This window comes from Hemitrygon akajei, chromosome 1 (assembly GCF_048418815.1).
Source record: "Hemitrygon akajei chromosome 1, sHemAka1.3, whole genome shotgun sequence".
Classification (NCBI taxonomy): domain Eukaryota; kingdom Metazoa; phylum Chordata; class Chondrichthyes; order Myliobatiformes; family Dasyatidae; genus Hemitrygon; species Hemitrygon akajei.
Window position 1 is genome coordinate 40,682,083 of NC_133124.1, and position 16,594 is coordinate 40,698,676.

The 16,594-nt window shown below is 39.2% G+C and overlaps 1 protein-coding gene across 5 annotated transcripts in view; it reads right to left on the reverse strand.

Moving 5' to 3' along the window:
* Window positions 1–16,594, reverse strand: part of chd7 (chromodomain helicase DNA binding protein 7) — a 228,198-nt gene that overhangs the window by 92,604 nt on the left and 119,000 nt on the right. For all 5 annotated transcript variants that reach the window (XM_073041862.1, XM_073041857.1, XM_073041872.1 and 2 more), the window contains exon 9: window positions 7,938–8,024. In XM_073041862.1, coding sequence (XP_072897963.1) covers window positions 7,938–8,024 — 87 coding nt within the window. The remainder of the gene's footprint in view (window positions 1–7,937; window positions 8,025–16,594) is intronic.

Consider the following 16,594-nt stretch of genomic DNA (forward strand, 5'->3'; position numbering starts at 1 on the left):
AACCATCACATGATTAGATGGTCTTCTAGGGTTTGAAGTCAATTACAAGAGTTTGCAGGATTTCTCCTAAAATACGTGCTGAGTTATCATCTCTGGTGGGTCTACCCTAACTGTGAAGCAGGATGCATCTAGAAATCATGATTAATAAGTTGGAAAGTAAGTTGAAAGGTATAAATCTGCAGTAGCTTGATGAGTATGCAGGAGTCTGGGTACTAGTTCACAGATGCTCAGCACCCTGAAAGCCTATTAAGAGATTCTCTCAAGATTGCATAACATGCTACTTAGACAAATTAGACTGCGTAAAAATTTTCTATCTGCATATACTTTTGTGGATAGGTATACAAAATTGGGAACTACTAGAGCTCATGAGAGTAGGTAGGACATATGATTATTTTTATGCCACTGTCTGTTGTGGCTGTTACACAGATAACTGCTTGAGAGGATGAAGCAATTTCAACTTTTGCCTTTGTAAACATACATGAAGGGGGAAGGAAGAAAGTATCAAATAATCACAGTAAGGGGAAAATATTTTATCAGTGACAATACAGTAGAAATATTAACTAGATGTTGCCTGCTCTGGGTTCAGCCACATTCATTCTGAATGATAAAGAATGGATTAAAGAACATGAAAGCTCAAAGCCAATAAAATCCAGTACAGTTATCAAGCCCCAATCTCGTGTTTCTGGAAATTAAAAAAAATTGACTCAATTGAGAATCAAAATAAACAGTTTGTTTCAGGATGATCCATGAGGTTAAAAAACATGAGAACTAAGGATAAAACAGAAAGTTTTGGCAAGTCAAGGATTTTGTTGGTTAAAGGCTCATGTGAATTTGTATAACATGAACAAAGTAGTGAAGCTGTTAATTATGATTAGGAGGCAACCAAGGAATTTATAGAAGTGTTGGCTGAAATCATTTGAGAATTTTCTTTTTCTGCCTGGACAAGTGCTTAATTGTAACAAGGCAGGGTTATTTTTGGAACAAAATGTCACATCCCTCTCACATTGATTGGAGGTGAAATGAATGCCCAGATTAAGAGCAACCAAGGACTGCTACAATTTATGGTTGGGCAGCAATGCAACTGGGAACTAACTACATGTTAAAGCCCCATCAGTGTACTATGCTGAAATTTCTCAGTTTTTGAAAAGGATTAGCGCTCTCCTTTCAAATGGGTGTCTATGTTATCTTCTTTATTATTCAAGGGATACTGGGTTAGCCTGCGAAGCACACATCTAGTTGCCCTTGACAAATTGATGGCAAGCTGCTTTCTTGAACCAGTGCAGTCAATGTATGGGTATGCCCACAAAGCATTAGATCCTTTCTTACCTATGAAGCTGTTCTGGAAGAGCTGCAAGGCTTTGACCCACCAGTGAAGGAATGGCAATGCACTTCTATGTCAGGAAGATGTGTAGCTTTGGAGGTCAACTTGCAAATGGCGGTGTTTCCATGCTTTTGCTGCCACTGTCCTTCTGACTGGTAGTGATCATAGCTTTGGAAGATGCTGACTTATTGCTGCAGTACATCCTGTGGATGGTCCAAACTGCTGCTACAATGTGATGGTGGTGGTGTGAATAATTGTGAATGATCATCAATCAGGCTGCTATGCTCTGAATGGTGTTCAGTTTCTTAAGTGTTATTGAACTGATCCAAGTAGGGTACTCAATAACACCCCTGGCTTGAGCTTTGTAGGTGGTTGCCAGGCTTTGGGGATTAGGAGGCAAATTATTCACCAGAGCATTCCTAGCTTTCCATCTTCAACGGGATCCTAACTCACCTTTCCCTCCGCCCAACTTTACCCTTTCTACAGGGATTGCTCCCTCCATAATCCCCTTGTCAATTAGCTCCTCCCCATTAATCTCCCTCCTGGCACTTATCCCTGTAAGTATAAATGTGACACCTGCCCCTCCACCACCTCCCTCACCTCCATTCAGGGCCCAAAACAATCCTTCCAGGTGAGTCAATGTTTCACCTAAGAATCTGTTAGGATTGCCGACTGTATCCAGTGCTCCCAAGAAAGCTAATGGCATGCTGGCCTTTATAACAAGAGGAATTGAGTATAGGAGTAAAGAGGTCCTTCTGCAGCTGTACAGGGCCCTGGTGAGACCCCACCTGGAGTATTGTGTGCAGTTTTGGTCTCCAAATTTGAGGAAGGACATTCTTGCTATTGAGGGAGTGCAGCGTAGGTTCACAAGGTTAATTCCCGGAATGGCGGGACTGTCATATGTTGAAAGATTGGAGCGACTGGGCTTGTATACACTGGAATTTAGAAGGATGAGAGGGGATCTGATTGAAACATATAAGATTATTAAGGGATTGGAAACGCTGGAGGCAGGAAACATGCTCCCGCTGATGGGTGAGTCCAGAACTAGAGGCCACAGTTTAAGAATAAGGGGTAGGCCATTTAGAACAGAGATGCAGAAAAACTTTTTCACCCAGAGAGTGGTGGATATGTGGAATGCTCTGCCCCAGAAGGCAGTGGAGGCCAAGTCTCTGGATGCATTCAAGAGAGAGTTAGATAGAGCTCTTATAGATAGCGGGGTCAAGGGATACGGGGAGAGGGCAGGAACGGGGTACTGATTGTGTATGATCAGCCATGATCACAGTGAATGGCGGTGCTGGCTAGAAGGGCCAAATGGCCCACTCCTGCACCTACTGTCTATTGACCTCCTCTACCCTGGTGAGACCCAACGTAGATTGGGAGACTGCTTTGTTGAGCACCTTTGTTCCATCCACAAAAGGCAGGATTTCCTGTTGGCCAACCATTTCAATTTCAAGCCCCATTATGACATGTCAGTCCATGGCCTCCTCTTCTGGTACAATAAAGCAAACCTCAAGTTAGAGGAACAACACGTTATATTCCATTTAGATTAGCTCTAACTTCCAGTAAATTGTCCCCTCTTTTCTTTTTTCATACCCCTACTCAGGCCCTCCTCTTAACTCTTCTTCTCACCTGGCTATCACATCCCCCTTTTCATTCTTCCATTGTCTCCTCAAATTAGTTTTTCTACGGCCCTTTGTCTTTTACACCTACCTCCTCCTAGTTTCTTAATTCATCCCCCTGCACCCACCGACCTTCACCTATCACCTTCTAGATTGTAAACTTGCCCCCCCCCCCCCCCCCACCTCCTTATTCTGGCATCTTCCACCTTCCTTTCAATTCCTGATGAACGGTCTTGGTCTGAAATGTCAGCTATTTATTATTTCCACAGATGCTGCCTGTCCTGCTGAGTTCCTCCAGCATTTTGTGTGTGTTGCTCTGGATTTCTAGCAGCTGCAAGAATTTTTTATGTTAACCACTTCATGCTTGTTTTGAACCCCACCCCCCCCCCCACAAATCTCCACCCATCTCAATCTTTGATTCCACCACCTCATTTTCTTCCAGATTTGTTGCACACTTTTGTTTTTGAGGTTTTACTTGGGTATTATCTTATAATGATGTTAACTAGTTAAGCTCTTCTTCACAAGTAGAAATAATCACTCTGCATCTACTAGACCCTTCAGAATGTTATTATTTTATGTTCGTTATTAACCTAATTTTATAGATTGTGTCTTCACATTTATTTTACTTCTCCCAAATCCCCTCACGTTACACAGTCCTTGGCTACGTACATAATATAAGCTTCTTTTCTTATCCTTAGTTATTGCCCTATTTCTTGATTGAGTCATGATGCCCTATTATTGCTGTTTGTTTCAGTCTTATAACAGAGAATATTTTTTACTGCATCTCTGAACTCCACTTTAAATGTTTGCCGTTATCATACTACATTGATTGTCAATATTTTATGCTGATGGCTGGTCACTTTTCTGTTAAGTTTATTTCAAGTCCCTCAAAATTATTATTTTATCTAGTTTATTAACATTATGCTTCTGATATTTGTGTCTATCTCCATGATCATTTTATGGCCTTAATGTTCACCTACTTTAACTTCCTTGTTGGACTGGTTCATTCCTCATAATGGAATCCTGGAAGATCCTCCATTATTGAAAATTCGTAAAAAGAATAATTTTCAGAAATTGCATTCTCTTATATATTTTATCTGTTTTGATGACTTGATAAGGCGTACAAGATAAGATGCATGATAGAGTAAATAGCCACAGTCTCTCTCCACCTCCCATTCGCTACTTCTTCTAGGTCCTGTCTGTGTAAGTCCCATCGGTTAATGGCATAAAATGGTTGGGAACCCCCTCGTGTAAATCCTTCTGCAGACTCACTGCTTTCTCAACACTAACTACCACTCCACCTATTTTCATAAATCTGCTAATTTGTCCAAAAAGCCATCAATTCCATCATCCAAATTATTGACATAGAACGTGAAAAAAATTCGTCCCAACTCTGTCCTCTGCCAGCAGCCAACCAGAAAGGCACTTTCTATTCTCACCCTGCCTCTTGCCAGTCTGCCAATCTTTTATCCATACTAGTATCTTTCCTGCAATACCATGGGCACTTATCTTGTTCAGCAGCCTCATGTGTACCACCTTGTCAAAGGCTTTCTGAAAATTCAAGTACACAACATCCACCAATTCTCTATTATCTATTCTGAGTGTTATTTTCGCAAAAAATTCCAACAGATATGCTAGGCAAGATTTTCCCTTAAGGAAACCAAGCTAACTTTGGCCAATTTTATCATATTCTCCTAAGTACCCCCGAAATCTCATCCTTAATAATAGATTCCAACATCTTCCCAACCACTGAAGGCAAGCTAACTGTTCTACTATTTATTGTCTTCTTGCCTCTCACTCTTCTTAAGAGAGGAGAAAATTTTGTAATTTTCCAGTCCTCTGGAACTATTCCAGAAACTAGTGATTCTTGAAAGATCATTACTAACGCCTCCACAATCACTTCATCTAGCAATCTAGGATTGGGGTGCATTCCACCTGGTCCAAGAGACTTAGCTACCTTCAGACTTTTCAGGGTCCCAAGTACATTCTCCTTAGTAAAGCAATCACATTTACTTCTGCCCCCTGACACTCTCACACTTCTGACATTCTGCTAGTGACTTCTACTGTGAAGACTGATGCAAAATATTTAAGTTTGTCTGCCATTTCTTTATCACCCATTATTTGCTCTCCAGTGGTCCAATATCCACTTTTACTCTTTACCTATTGGAAAAAAACATTTTGCATCCTCTTTTACATTATTAGCTAGCTTACTTTCATATGTCATCTTTTCTCCCCTTATGGCTTTTTAGTTGCCTTCTGTTAGTTTTTAAAAGCTTCCCGATCCTCTACCTTCCAGCTAATTTTTGCTATATTATATGTCCTTTGTTTTGATCTTAATCTTTGACTTCCTTTGCAAGCCATAGTTCCTTTATCCTCCCTTTAGGATACTAATCAATCTTTGGGATTTATTTTTTCTTCACCTTCCTAATTGCTTCCAGTCTTCGCTGTTCTTCTGTCATCCCTGCATATCTCTCATTCCAATCAATTTCGGCCAGCTCCTTGCTCATGTCTCTGTAATTCCCTTTTCTCCACTGTAATACTGATACATCTGACTTTACCTTCTCCCTCTCAAACTGCAGAGTGAATTCTATCATACTATGATCACTGCCTCCAAAGGATTCCTTTACCTGAAACTCACTAATCAAATCTGGGTAGTTAAATAACACCAAATTCAGAATTGCTGTTCCCCAATTAGGCTCAACCACAATCTGCTCTAAAAAGCCATCTCATAGGCCCAACACATCGATGTAATTACAAGGAAGGCACACCAGGAGCTCTTTGTTGGGAATTTGAGGAGATTTGTAATGTCATCGTAGACCTTTGCAAATTTCTGGAGAACATTTTGACTGTTTAATCGTACCCTGGTATGGAACCTCAATGCACAGAACTAAAAGAAGCTGCAGAGGGTTACAGACTCAGCCAGCTCCATCACGGGCAGAACCCTCCCCTACCAGAGAACACTTTCAAGAGTTGGTGCCTCAATGTGGCACCATCATTAAGAAACCTTAGCATCTGGGACATGCCCTCTTCTTGTTACTAACTTAAGGTACAGGAGCTTGAAGACACTCAAAAATTTAGGAACAGCTTCTTCCCCCACCACAATCAGATTTCAACATACTACCATATAACCATTACAACATGGAAACAGGTCATCTCGGCCCTTCTAGTCCGTGCCGAACGCTTTCTCTCACCGAGTCCCACCGACCTGCACTCAGCCTATAACCCTCCATTCCTTTCCTGTCCATATACCTATCCAATTTTACTTTAAATGACAATATTGAACCTGCCTCTACCACTTCTACCATTCTATATTCTTTGCACTGTACTGCTGACCCAAAACAATAAATTTCACATTGTGTCCATAATAATAAATCTGATTGATTCAATTAAAGAGTTCAATTAAGTTAACAAATTAATTTACAATGAATACAATTTCTTTTTAAGTATGACATAATGTTTAGGTCATCCCATACACAAGATTTAAGTGATAAATGAAGACACTGCTTCAAGATCAATTTCACACCAGTCTGTAAAAGTTCATTTCAACAAGTTCTTCAAAACATTTATTGCCTTTTTATAGTTAAGAACGATGTCACAACATACATGGAACTTGAATTTGTTCCTTTGATCCATTATCAACCACGCATTGTGTTCTGATGCAAGTTTTAACAAGTTTAAGACAGACTCCATTTATTGTTCTTCCCACAAAATCTATTTTTCAGTTTCTCACTACCTTTTATTATTTGTTTTTTTTTTACACTACTTACCTTTAACTTAACTATTTAATTGATATATTTTCTGCAACTCAGTATTCTTTCTTTATTAATATGTCATGTATTTCGTGGTAATGCTGCGTAAAGTTAACAGATTTTGTGACATATGCCAGTGATATTAAACCTGATCTTAAATCTACCCAATATTCCCTACCTTTCATACATTTGAAAATTTCCATGTTTTCTCATAATTTACTCTAATGGAAAGATCTTCGTTTTCCACAACAATCTTATTCTTCATGGAAATTCAAATCTGATCTTCACCTACTCACTGCATAAACAGCCCATTTTGGGGCTCTCATGTACATACTTCCAATTGAATTCATTGACTAGCAACCTGAAACAGTAGTTTCTCATTCCTAAAATTCAGACAAAACTAACATCCAGTCGAGTGCAGATGAACTCACCTGAGTTTGGCACAAATTAGCAAGGTAAAGATTATCTTGCTCATTCACACGATACGAGTATTGCTGAATAGGCAGTATTGTTTACAGTAATTCTAATTGATCCTGAACTGAATAGTATTTGAGGATGGGTTGACAGTCATCTGTTTTGTTATAGGTCTTGGGTCATCAATGCCAGATTGCTATGCAGTGTTTTATTATTGCATTGATTCTTATCATAACATTTATAATAATGATCTCTTTACATCAACACAGCAAAAACTCCATGCTATATTTTGAATGCAACCACAAGAGACATACAAATAAAAGCAATAAACCGAGATACAGGCTACAAATGAATGGCAACAATACTACAAGTTGGAATAAAACATACACTCAAGTTGAAAAAGAATTAAAGTTGATAAACAATTGAAAGTACACTTCAAAATTAATACTGATCTTCAATTCCTGACTATGGTTATTGAGTGAAATTCTCATGTGAACCATCCAAGAATTTTAAAGATGCTTAGTTGGGAAACATGGAGAGAATAAATTAATTTAAACAGTATTTTTCAAGAGGAAATGTTTGTTAACCAATGTTGTTCACTGCTCAACCACATGTAAAAAAGTGAAAATAATGGCCTTTGGACTTCAGTTTTAGTTCATCCTAAAAATAAGATAATTCTTTCAATTGTCACTTCAATGAAACTGATCAAATTGCACCACACTTAATGAAGGCAAAGAACTACACCCAAATAGGGGAAATGATATATGAAAGCACCTTTAATTCTTGATTTCTTGCAAAATAACATTCAGAAAAGTCAGTAAAAATGTAAGTTACCTCTCCACTATCTTTATCAATGCTATGTGAGACATCAAGTATTCGATCCACTTCCACATAATCTGGATTAAAAGGCTCATCCTCAACCTGAAAAAATAGGTGGGACAACAAAGCACAAAGGATTTATTTTTCTTATTTTGCTGTGCATATTAGCTTTCAACAATGTGGACATGGCTACAATTCAGCATGATCACTATCCATGAAACACACACCTCTTCCAGATTTGTGTCCTATACCATTTCATTACTCTACAAATTTTTTCAAAAATTAAAATATTTTACATGCTGTGAATTATAATACATGAATGGGCAACATTTGAGAAATTATGCAATTTCCAAAAAGCTGAAGCCTTTAGAAGTTAGTGTGATGACTGTCAAATCTAAATGATGCCCTGGAGTTAATTATTTATATCTATATGGAATTTTCACCATTATGAAAATATTCTTTACAAACATTCATATTGCCATTTAAATTTCACAATCAAAAATATACTTTCAGTCATGGTAATTAGAATAGATACATTTCCCAACTATTAGCAAAGATTGCAACTATATTGAGAACACCCAATACAGTAAAACATCATGGTTGCAACTGCTGTCATTCCTCCAGTTTCTTTACTTCAGTGTGCACAATGAAGGAACCGAACACAGACTGGGCAGTCACTTTGCAGAACACCTGCATTCAGTCCACTGGAGTGACCAAGTTTCCAGTTGCTGGCCACTTTAATTGCATATCCCGCTGTGACCAATATATACGGCCTCCATAATGTTACACTGAGGTTCTAAGCAAGCTTAAGGGACATTTATACTCCCATATGACACATTGCAACTTTCCAGACTCTATATTGTATTCTCCATTGTTAGGTGACTAACTTTTTCTTCAGAACTGGCCATTTCTATCTCTTCCCCCCACCCCCCCCCCCCCCCTCTTTTAGTAGAGCTAGGTCTGCTGGCCACTTCACAGCCCTGCAAATAGCAATACATACCACAAAACAGCATTATCACTCGCCATTTATCCTTTTAACCCATTTGATCTGGTCTCACCTTTTCAGATATGCCCTTTGTCCATTCGCTCCCTCCTGACACTTCTCAGCAATTTAAAATTTCCTGCTTTTTAAAAAAAAAATCACTTTTTCAGATCTGAAAAATTCTCTGACCCGACATGTTGACTCTTCACTTTACAGAGATGCTGCCTGGCCTATGGACTATTTACAACAGTTTCTGATTTTATTTCAGATTTACAGACTCAACTTTAAGAAAATCAAAGACGTCCATTGCCTGCCATGTTGCTATCCTCTGACCAGTCTGTGATATCCTGTAGTGTCACATAGAGGCACAATACACACAAAGTACAACAACTCATCTTCGGTTTGGGCATGTTGTATCCTTCTAGAATTAAGAAACAATTCCACAACTTCAGATAAATCAATTTTCCTACATATATCAAATGTCCATCTGTGATTTTGGCTTTCCACCTCTGCAAGGAGGACCTGTTGACATGTCTTCCTGCTCTACATTCTCATTCTCTAATGGCTCCTATTCACTCAATAACCAGATAAACTTGTTTGCAGTTGATCCCCACAGGCATCCCAGTTTCACCCTCCTATCTCCACAATGTAGTTTCCTCTCTCCTCCTCAGTTCTGAGAAATACTAATTGCTTCTCTTTGGAGAAATGCAGCCTGACCTGCTGAGCACTTCCAACATTTTGACTTTATTACAGCCTCTGCATATTTTGATTTCAATTGTCTTGAATAGTGATGGACAATTAAATGGCTAAAAAGGAAATTCATGAATATTGCAACTCTGAATGACAGCAGGGCCCAGCACGCGAGTGCTAATGGCTGAAGCATTCACAACCATGTTCAGCCAGAGGTGGAGCAGAGTAAGTAATCCACCTCAGCTTCCTTCTGACAAACCATACCCTTGCAAAAGGTGCTTTCCTGCCAATACAGTTCATTCCACCTGCTTTCAAGAAATGGATGAGCGTGCTGGATACAGCAAATACAAAGAACACCGTATCACTGATGGGAAGTAAAGACACTTGCTCCCGAACTAGCCAAGAGATAAGTTCCAGTAGAGTTACAACAGAACAATCTACCTTGTGAGGAAAATTTACAATGTTTCATGGCCCATTCAGAAAAGGCAGGACAAATTCAATCCAGCTAATAACGAGAAGGAAGCTGTCACCAATAGTGCTTTTAAGCAGCACTTCATCACCAATACCCCGCTCAACAATTTCGAGCCTAGTTGTTATTACAACCAATCTGCTCCAGATGTGATCACTGCCTTGGTCCAAATATGCAGCAGAGAACTGAGTAATGCAATATGGAAAAATTTAAAAGATGTTTTGTGTGGTTAAAAAATTGCACTGGCTGTATTCATATTTCATAGAAAAGCTGAGTATGCTGCTTGGAGCACCAGGACATCAATGCACGAGTTTTTCAGAGCAGTGTTCCTGGCTAATCATGTTCAGCTATTTGATTAATGACCTTGCTTCTCTCGTGAGCTCAGAAGTGGAATGACAGCAATGTTCAATATAATTCACAATTCCTTACTCAGCAAAATGAAGCAGTCCATGCTGATATGCAGCAAGACCTAGACAACATTTACACATAGTCTGAAAAGTGGCAGGTAACATCCACACTACATAAAGCACCAAGTAATGATAATCTCCAAAGAAAGAGGCTAAGCTTCTGTGTCCCTTTCAATGATATCATTACAGATTGCCCATTATCAACTTATTAGGATCACCACTGTCTAGAAACCCAATTGAACCAGCCAGAAATACTGTGGCTAAAGAATAGATAATAGAGCTGGACATCCTGCAGTGAGTGACTTACCACCTCGTATACTAAAAGCCTTTCCACCATCTACAAAGGCACAAACCAGGAGCTTAATGTCATACTATCATTGTGCCTTAATAAATGCAGATCCAACAATTCATATTAAGCTATTCAGTATTAAGCAATCCAACTATCAGCCACCTATCACTCTAACCATTCAGCTCCTTCATGAGCACAGTGGCTGCAGAAATCACTGCATAAACTTGCCTCGGCAAGTCCAACAGCATCTCCCAAACCCATAACCACTTGCCTCAAGGTGGAGGAAAATGGTTTAGTAGGTGCTGGGAACACCAACATTTAAAGGTTTCTCCTGTTGTATACCACCCTGACTTGGAAGTATATTGCTGTTCTTTCATCCTCATCCAATCTCCAGAACTCACTGCAGAGCTGCTGGAGTACCTCACACGAAAGGCCAGAACAGCAAAAGGCAGATCACCAGCATCTCAGGGACAGTTAGAGAACTATGAACGTTGAATTTGGAGTGACAACTGTATCCTGGAAAATGAATAAAGTGGTGAATAGGCCCCATAAGACCATAAAACATGGGAGCATAATTAGGTCATTCAGACCATCAGGTCTGCTCCACTATTCCATCATAGCTGATTTATTACCCCTCTCAACCCCATTTTCCTGCCTTCGCCTTGTCATCTTGGACTCACTTACAATCGAGAACTTTTTAACCTGTATTTTAAATAGTCAATAACTTGGCATTCACAACCATCTGTGGCAATGAATTCCACAGATTCATCACCCACTGGCTAAAGAAATTCCTCCTCATCCCTGTTCTCTGGGACATCCTTTTCTTCACAAGCTATGCCCCCTGGTCCTTTACTCCTCCACTATAGGAAACATCCTCTCCACGTCAGGTGAGAAAAGCCCAATACTGATCTGGCGTGCTTTTATTAGATTGTATTTGACAGTTAATAGTGTGGGACACTTAAAACCTATTCAAAAGAATTCAGTAACATCAGGGAATATTAAAATAAATTTAGAAGCTCTTTTACGAAATAGAAATAGTTAAGTCTGTTACAATTAGGTAGACTAAAGTAAAATACATTATCTGCAGTTACCCTTTCAATAAAAATAGAGGCTATGCCAACAGCCATTTCTGGTATAATGCTCAAGAATGTGAAATGCATTTGGAGCCTCAGCTTAAGAGACTGCATACTCGGCCTGGACTGAATGCTAATTCTAGTGGTGAAGCACGAGGTTAGATGTAGTAGAACCTGACCTCTAGTTCATTTCAAAATTCTATGCTGCAAAGAATAGTCATGGAACGACAGAACTGACATAACTGATGTTCTAATACAAAGCCACCAGCTGGAAAGTAACACAATCCAGCTCATTAAATTATTTCATAAGTGTACTTCCTGAAGCAGTACCAAAATTGCACTTGCTACTTGAACTGAACGTTTTGCTTCAAATCTCGAGCATTTCCATTTCTTTTCTCTTTTCTGATCTCTGTCCAGTTCTGATGTAGCTCAGTTTTTCTCTCTCTCCATAGAAGCTGACTCACTTGGCTTTCCTAGCATTCTTAATTTCACATTTCCAGGAACTGCTATTTCTTCACCTGGGTTCCAGCTTTTTATTTTTCTCCTCTGTTCTTCTATTAAACGTCTTCCCTGAAAAGGTTTATATTTCAAGAATATGCCTTTAGCATATCCTCAGGGTTGACAATAGACAGTGTCACTCATCTTGTTTCTATCTTATCAAATATTATTCACTCCTTTTCCCCATCGCTCTCCTCTACCTCTTGCTTGTCTACAAGTTAAATATATCAGCTTTCGAAATATGTCAACATCACACTGAAATGTTAACTGTTCCTTTATTCACAAATGACATCTCCAAAATGTTTATCTTGCATCTCCAGCTTCTGCAATTTAGCCTACAATTTTTAATTACAATATGCTAGATAATCCCAGCTATATTTTAAGAAAATATATTACACAGTCATCTTATGCAGGAGTTACACCAGATTCATCAAGCCAAACAGTAAAATGTTACAGATCGAAGCTAACATTGTGAACTGCATTTTGACCTAAAATGAATCGTTGTACCAAAAACTAACTAATGAAGTGACTGCAGAAAATTGCCCATTCTGGTAAGTTTATTAACAAAAAAACTAATTCAATGAATTAGATGTCTACAAAATGATTTTCTTTCTCATTAGATTTTGTAGGTTCTGTTCCCAGCCACAAATCATTGCTGGTGTTTCAAAAGCAACAAGAAACATTTTACTTTTATTTTACTGTGGCAAGTGCACAGTAAAATAAAACCGGAGCAAGTATTATTACAAAATTTGCAACAGAAACAACTTTGGCACAGTAATTTGAACATGGGCTTTAAGTCATATATAGTAAAAACAGAGGGCTGTATATGCTTTATAATGCCATTGATATTAATATAGTGTCTCTGGATTGCATAATTTCCCAAAGGAACACTGCAGATAAAAACTTGAGTTAACATAGGTAAAGGAGAGACCAAAAGTCCAAGTTAAAGAAAGGCTTTTAAGTTTTTAAGAAAGAGATGCAGTAACATAAAGGTTTAAGGAGTGAATTCTACATCAAAGCAGCTAGCAGTCTGAAGCCATGATCAGCTACCCTGAGTGAAGACAAATGACAAGTACTGAATAAGAGGATGAGGGGAAGAGGGGTGAGTGCATGTAAGGCTTGAGGCTATAGGAAGAACGTTGAATACCAAGGTGCAAAGCATGCGATATTTGGAAGTAATGTATGTTAAAACAGTCATGGGTAATGGATAGTCGGGGCTTGATGTTGGGATGGGATATGTTCAACAGATTTTCTGATGGAAGACAAAGGCTAAGATGTCTGCAAGGGAGGCAATGGAGGCTAGAAGTAATGGAGACATAAATGAGTGCTTCAACAGGTGTGCCGAGTCAGGGCAGAGAAGGTAACATTATAGAATTAGGCAATCACAGATGCCAAGGGATATCATAGATTGAATTTAAATGGACAAGGTTGTAGTTCAATTCCAATACAGGCTGTTGAGTGAGATGGGAACGATATGGCAAGAATGCCAGGTTTATAACATGGAGCTACAATAACAACTTTAAAATTTTAACTAAAAAATAAATGGCACTTGATGAGTAGGAGGCATCTTCCTATGAAGGGCAATGTTACAATAGTCAAGGGGGATTTTAATATACAGACAGGTTCAGAAAATAAGGTTGGTACTGGATCCCAAGAGGAGGAATTTGTAGAATACCTACAAGATAACTTTTTAGAGCAGCTCATGTTGAGCCCACAGGAGATATGCTATTCTGGATTGGGAGTCGTGCAATGAACCAGATTTGATTAGAGACCTTAATGTAAAGAAACCCTTATAGGGGCCAGTTCTCATAATATGGCAGAGTTTACCCTACAATTTGAGGAGGAACAGCTAAAGTTAGATGTATTACAGAGTAAAGGGAATTACAGAGGATTGAGAGAGGAGCTGGCCAAAATCGTCTGGAAGGAAACTCAAGTAGGGATGATGGCAAAGCAGCAATGGCTGGAGTTTCTGGGAGCAATTTAAAAGGCACAGGATAGATACATCCCAAAGTAGTAGTAGTATTCTAAAGGCAGCATGATGCAATTGTGGCTGACAAGTCGAAGGCAACATAAAAGCCAAATACAGCCATATAACAGCAAAAATTAGTGGAAAGTTAAAGGATTGGGAAGCTTTTAAAATCCAACAGAAGACAACTAAAATGTCGAAGGATAAAAAGATGGAATATGAAGGTAAGCTACCCAACAATACCAAAAGATATATAGAGTATAAAAGAGGCAAGAGTAGAAATCGGACCACTGGAAAAAGATGCTGGAGAGGTAGTAATGGGGGATGAACTGAATAAGTATTTTGCAACAGCCTTCACTGAAGATACAAACAGTATGCCGGAAGTGTCAGGGGCAGAAGGGACTGAAGTCGCCATTAATATAGATAAGGTTCTTGGAAACTGAAAGATCTGAAGGTAGATAGGGCACCTGGAGCAGATTGTCTACAGCCCAGGGTTCTACAAGAGGTGACTGAAGACATTGTGGAGGCATTAGTAATGATTTTTCAATGGATTCTAGCATGGTTCTGGAGGAATGAAAATCGCAAATGTCATTCCACTCTTCAAGAAGGGAGAGAGGTAGAAGAAAGGAAACTATAGCTCAATTAGTCTGACCTCAGTAGCTGGGAAGATGGTGGAGTTGATCACTTAAGGATGAGATTTTGGGGAACATAAAGGCATATGATCAAACAGGCCAAAGTCAGCATGGTTTCCTCAAGGGAAAGTCATGCCTGAAAAATCTGTGGGAACTCTGAAGAAATAACAAGATAGACAAAGGAGAATCAATGAGATTCTCAGAAGGCCTTTGACAAAGTGTCCCACTTGAGGCTGATCAACGAGTTAAGAGTTCATTGTATTACAGAAACGATATGAGCATGAGTAAAACAGTGGCTGATTGGCAGGAGGCAAAGAGTGGGAATAAAGGGAGCCTTTCCTAGTTGGCTGCCGGTAACTAGTGGTGTTCCAAGGGTTAGAACCGCTTCTTTTTATGTTGTAAATTAATAATTGGATGGTGGAATTGACAGCTTTGTGGCCAAGTTTTCAGATGATACCAAGATAAGTGAAGGGGCAAGTAGTTTTGAGAAAGTAGAAAGGTTACAGAAGGACTTAGATTAGGAGAACGGGCAAAGTAGCAGATAGAATACAGTATCAAGAAGTGTACTGTCATGCACGTTTGTACAAGAAATAATTGTGTAGACTATTTTCTAAATGGAGAGAAAATTCAAAAATCTGAGGTGCAAAGGGATTTGGGAGCCTTTATGCAGGATTCCCTAAAGGTTAATTTACAGGTTGAGCCAGTGATGATGAAGGCAAATGAGATGTTAGCATTCATTACGAGAAGACTACAATACTAAAGCAAAAATGTAATGCTGAGGCTTTACAAGGTGATGGTGAGGGCTCACTTGGAGTATTGAGAGCAGTTTTGGGCCCCTTATCTAAGCATGTGCTGACACTGGAGAGGGGTCAAAGGAGATTCACAAAAATGATTTTAGGACTGAAAGGTTCATCATATGAGGGATGTTTGATGGCTCTGGACCTGTATTTACTGGAATTTAGAAGAGTGAGGGGGATCTCATTGAAAGGCATCAAATATTGAAAGGCCTCTATAGAGAGTGGATGTGGAGAGGACATTTCCTATGGTAGGGGAGTCTAAGACCAGAGGACACAGCCACAGAAAAGAGGGATGCCCATTTAGAAATGAGATGAGGAGGAACTTGTTTAGCCAGAGAGTAGTGAATCTGTGGAATTTGTTGCCACAGGCAGCTGTGGAGGACAATTTATTGGGTATATTTGAGGCCAAGTCATTCGGTATATTTAAGGCAGAGTTTGATACATTCTTGATTGGCCAGGGTATGGAGAGAAGGCAGGAGACTGATGCTGAGAGGGAGTTGGATCAGCCATGATGAAATGGCAGCACAGAATCAATGGGCCAAGATGGTTGAATTCTGCTCCTATGTCTTATGGTCTTGAGTCTTGAAATTGAAGTTAATAAAAAGTAAAATCAGCCAGTGTTCAAAAAGGGTTGGCAATTCACTAAAAATATCAACACCTCCACTATACCAGCTTGCTTGTCACTGTTAAAAATAAGTGGATGAAGTAATATGAACAAAGAAACAATAAGTGAAAAGAAAATACTAAGAAAAACTTGAAAATGTCCAACTATTTATCTTTAAAGTGGCTAGAACCAAGACACAGCTTAATGCCACAGAGGAGAGGTACTAAAAGGGGAAAATGTGGCCAAGTGTATCAAAGGAGCTGTG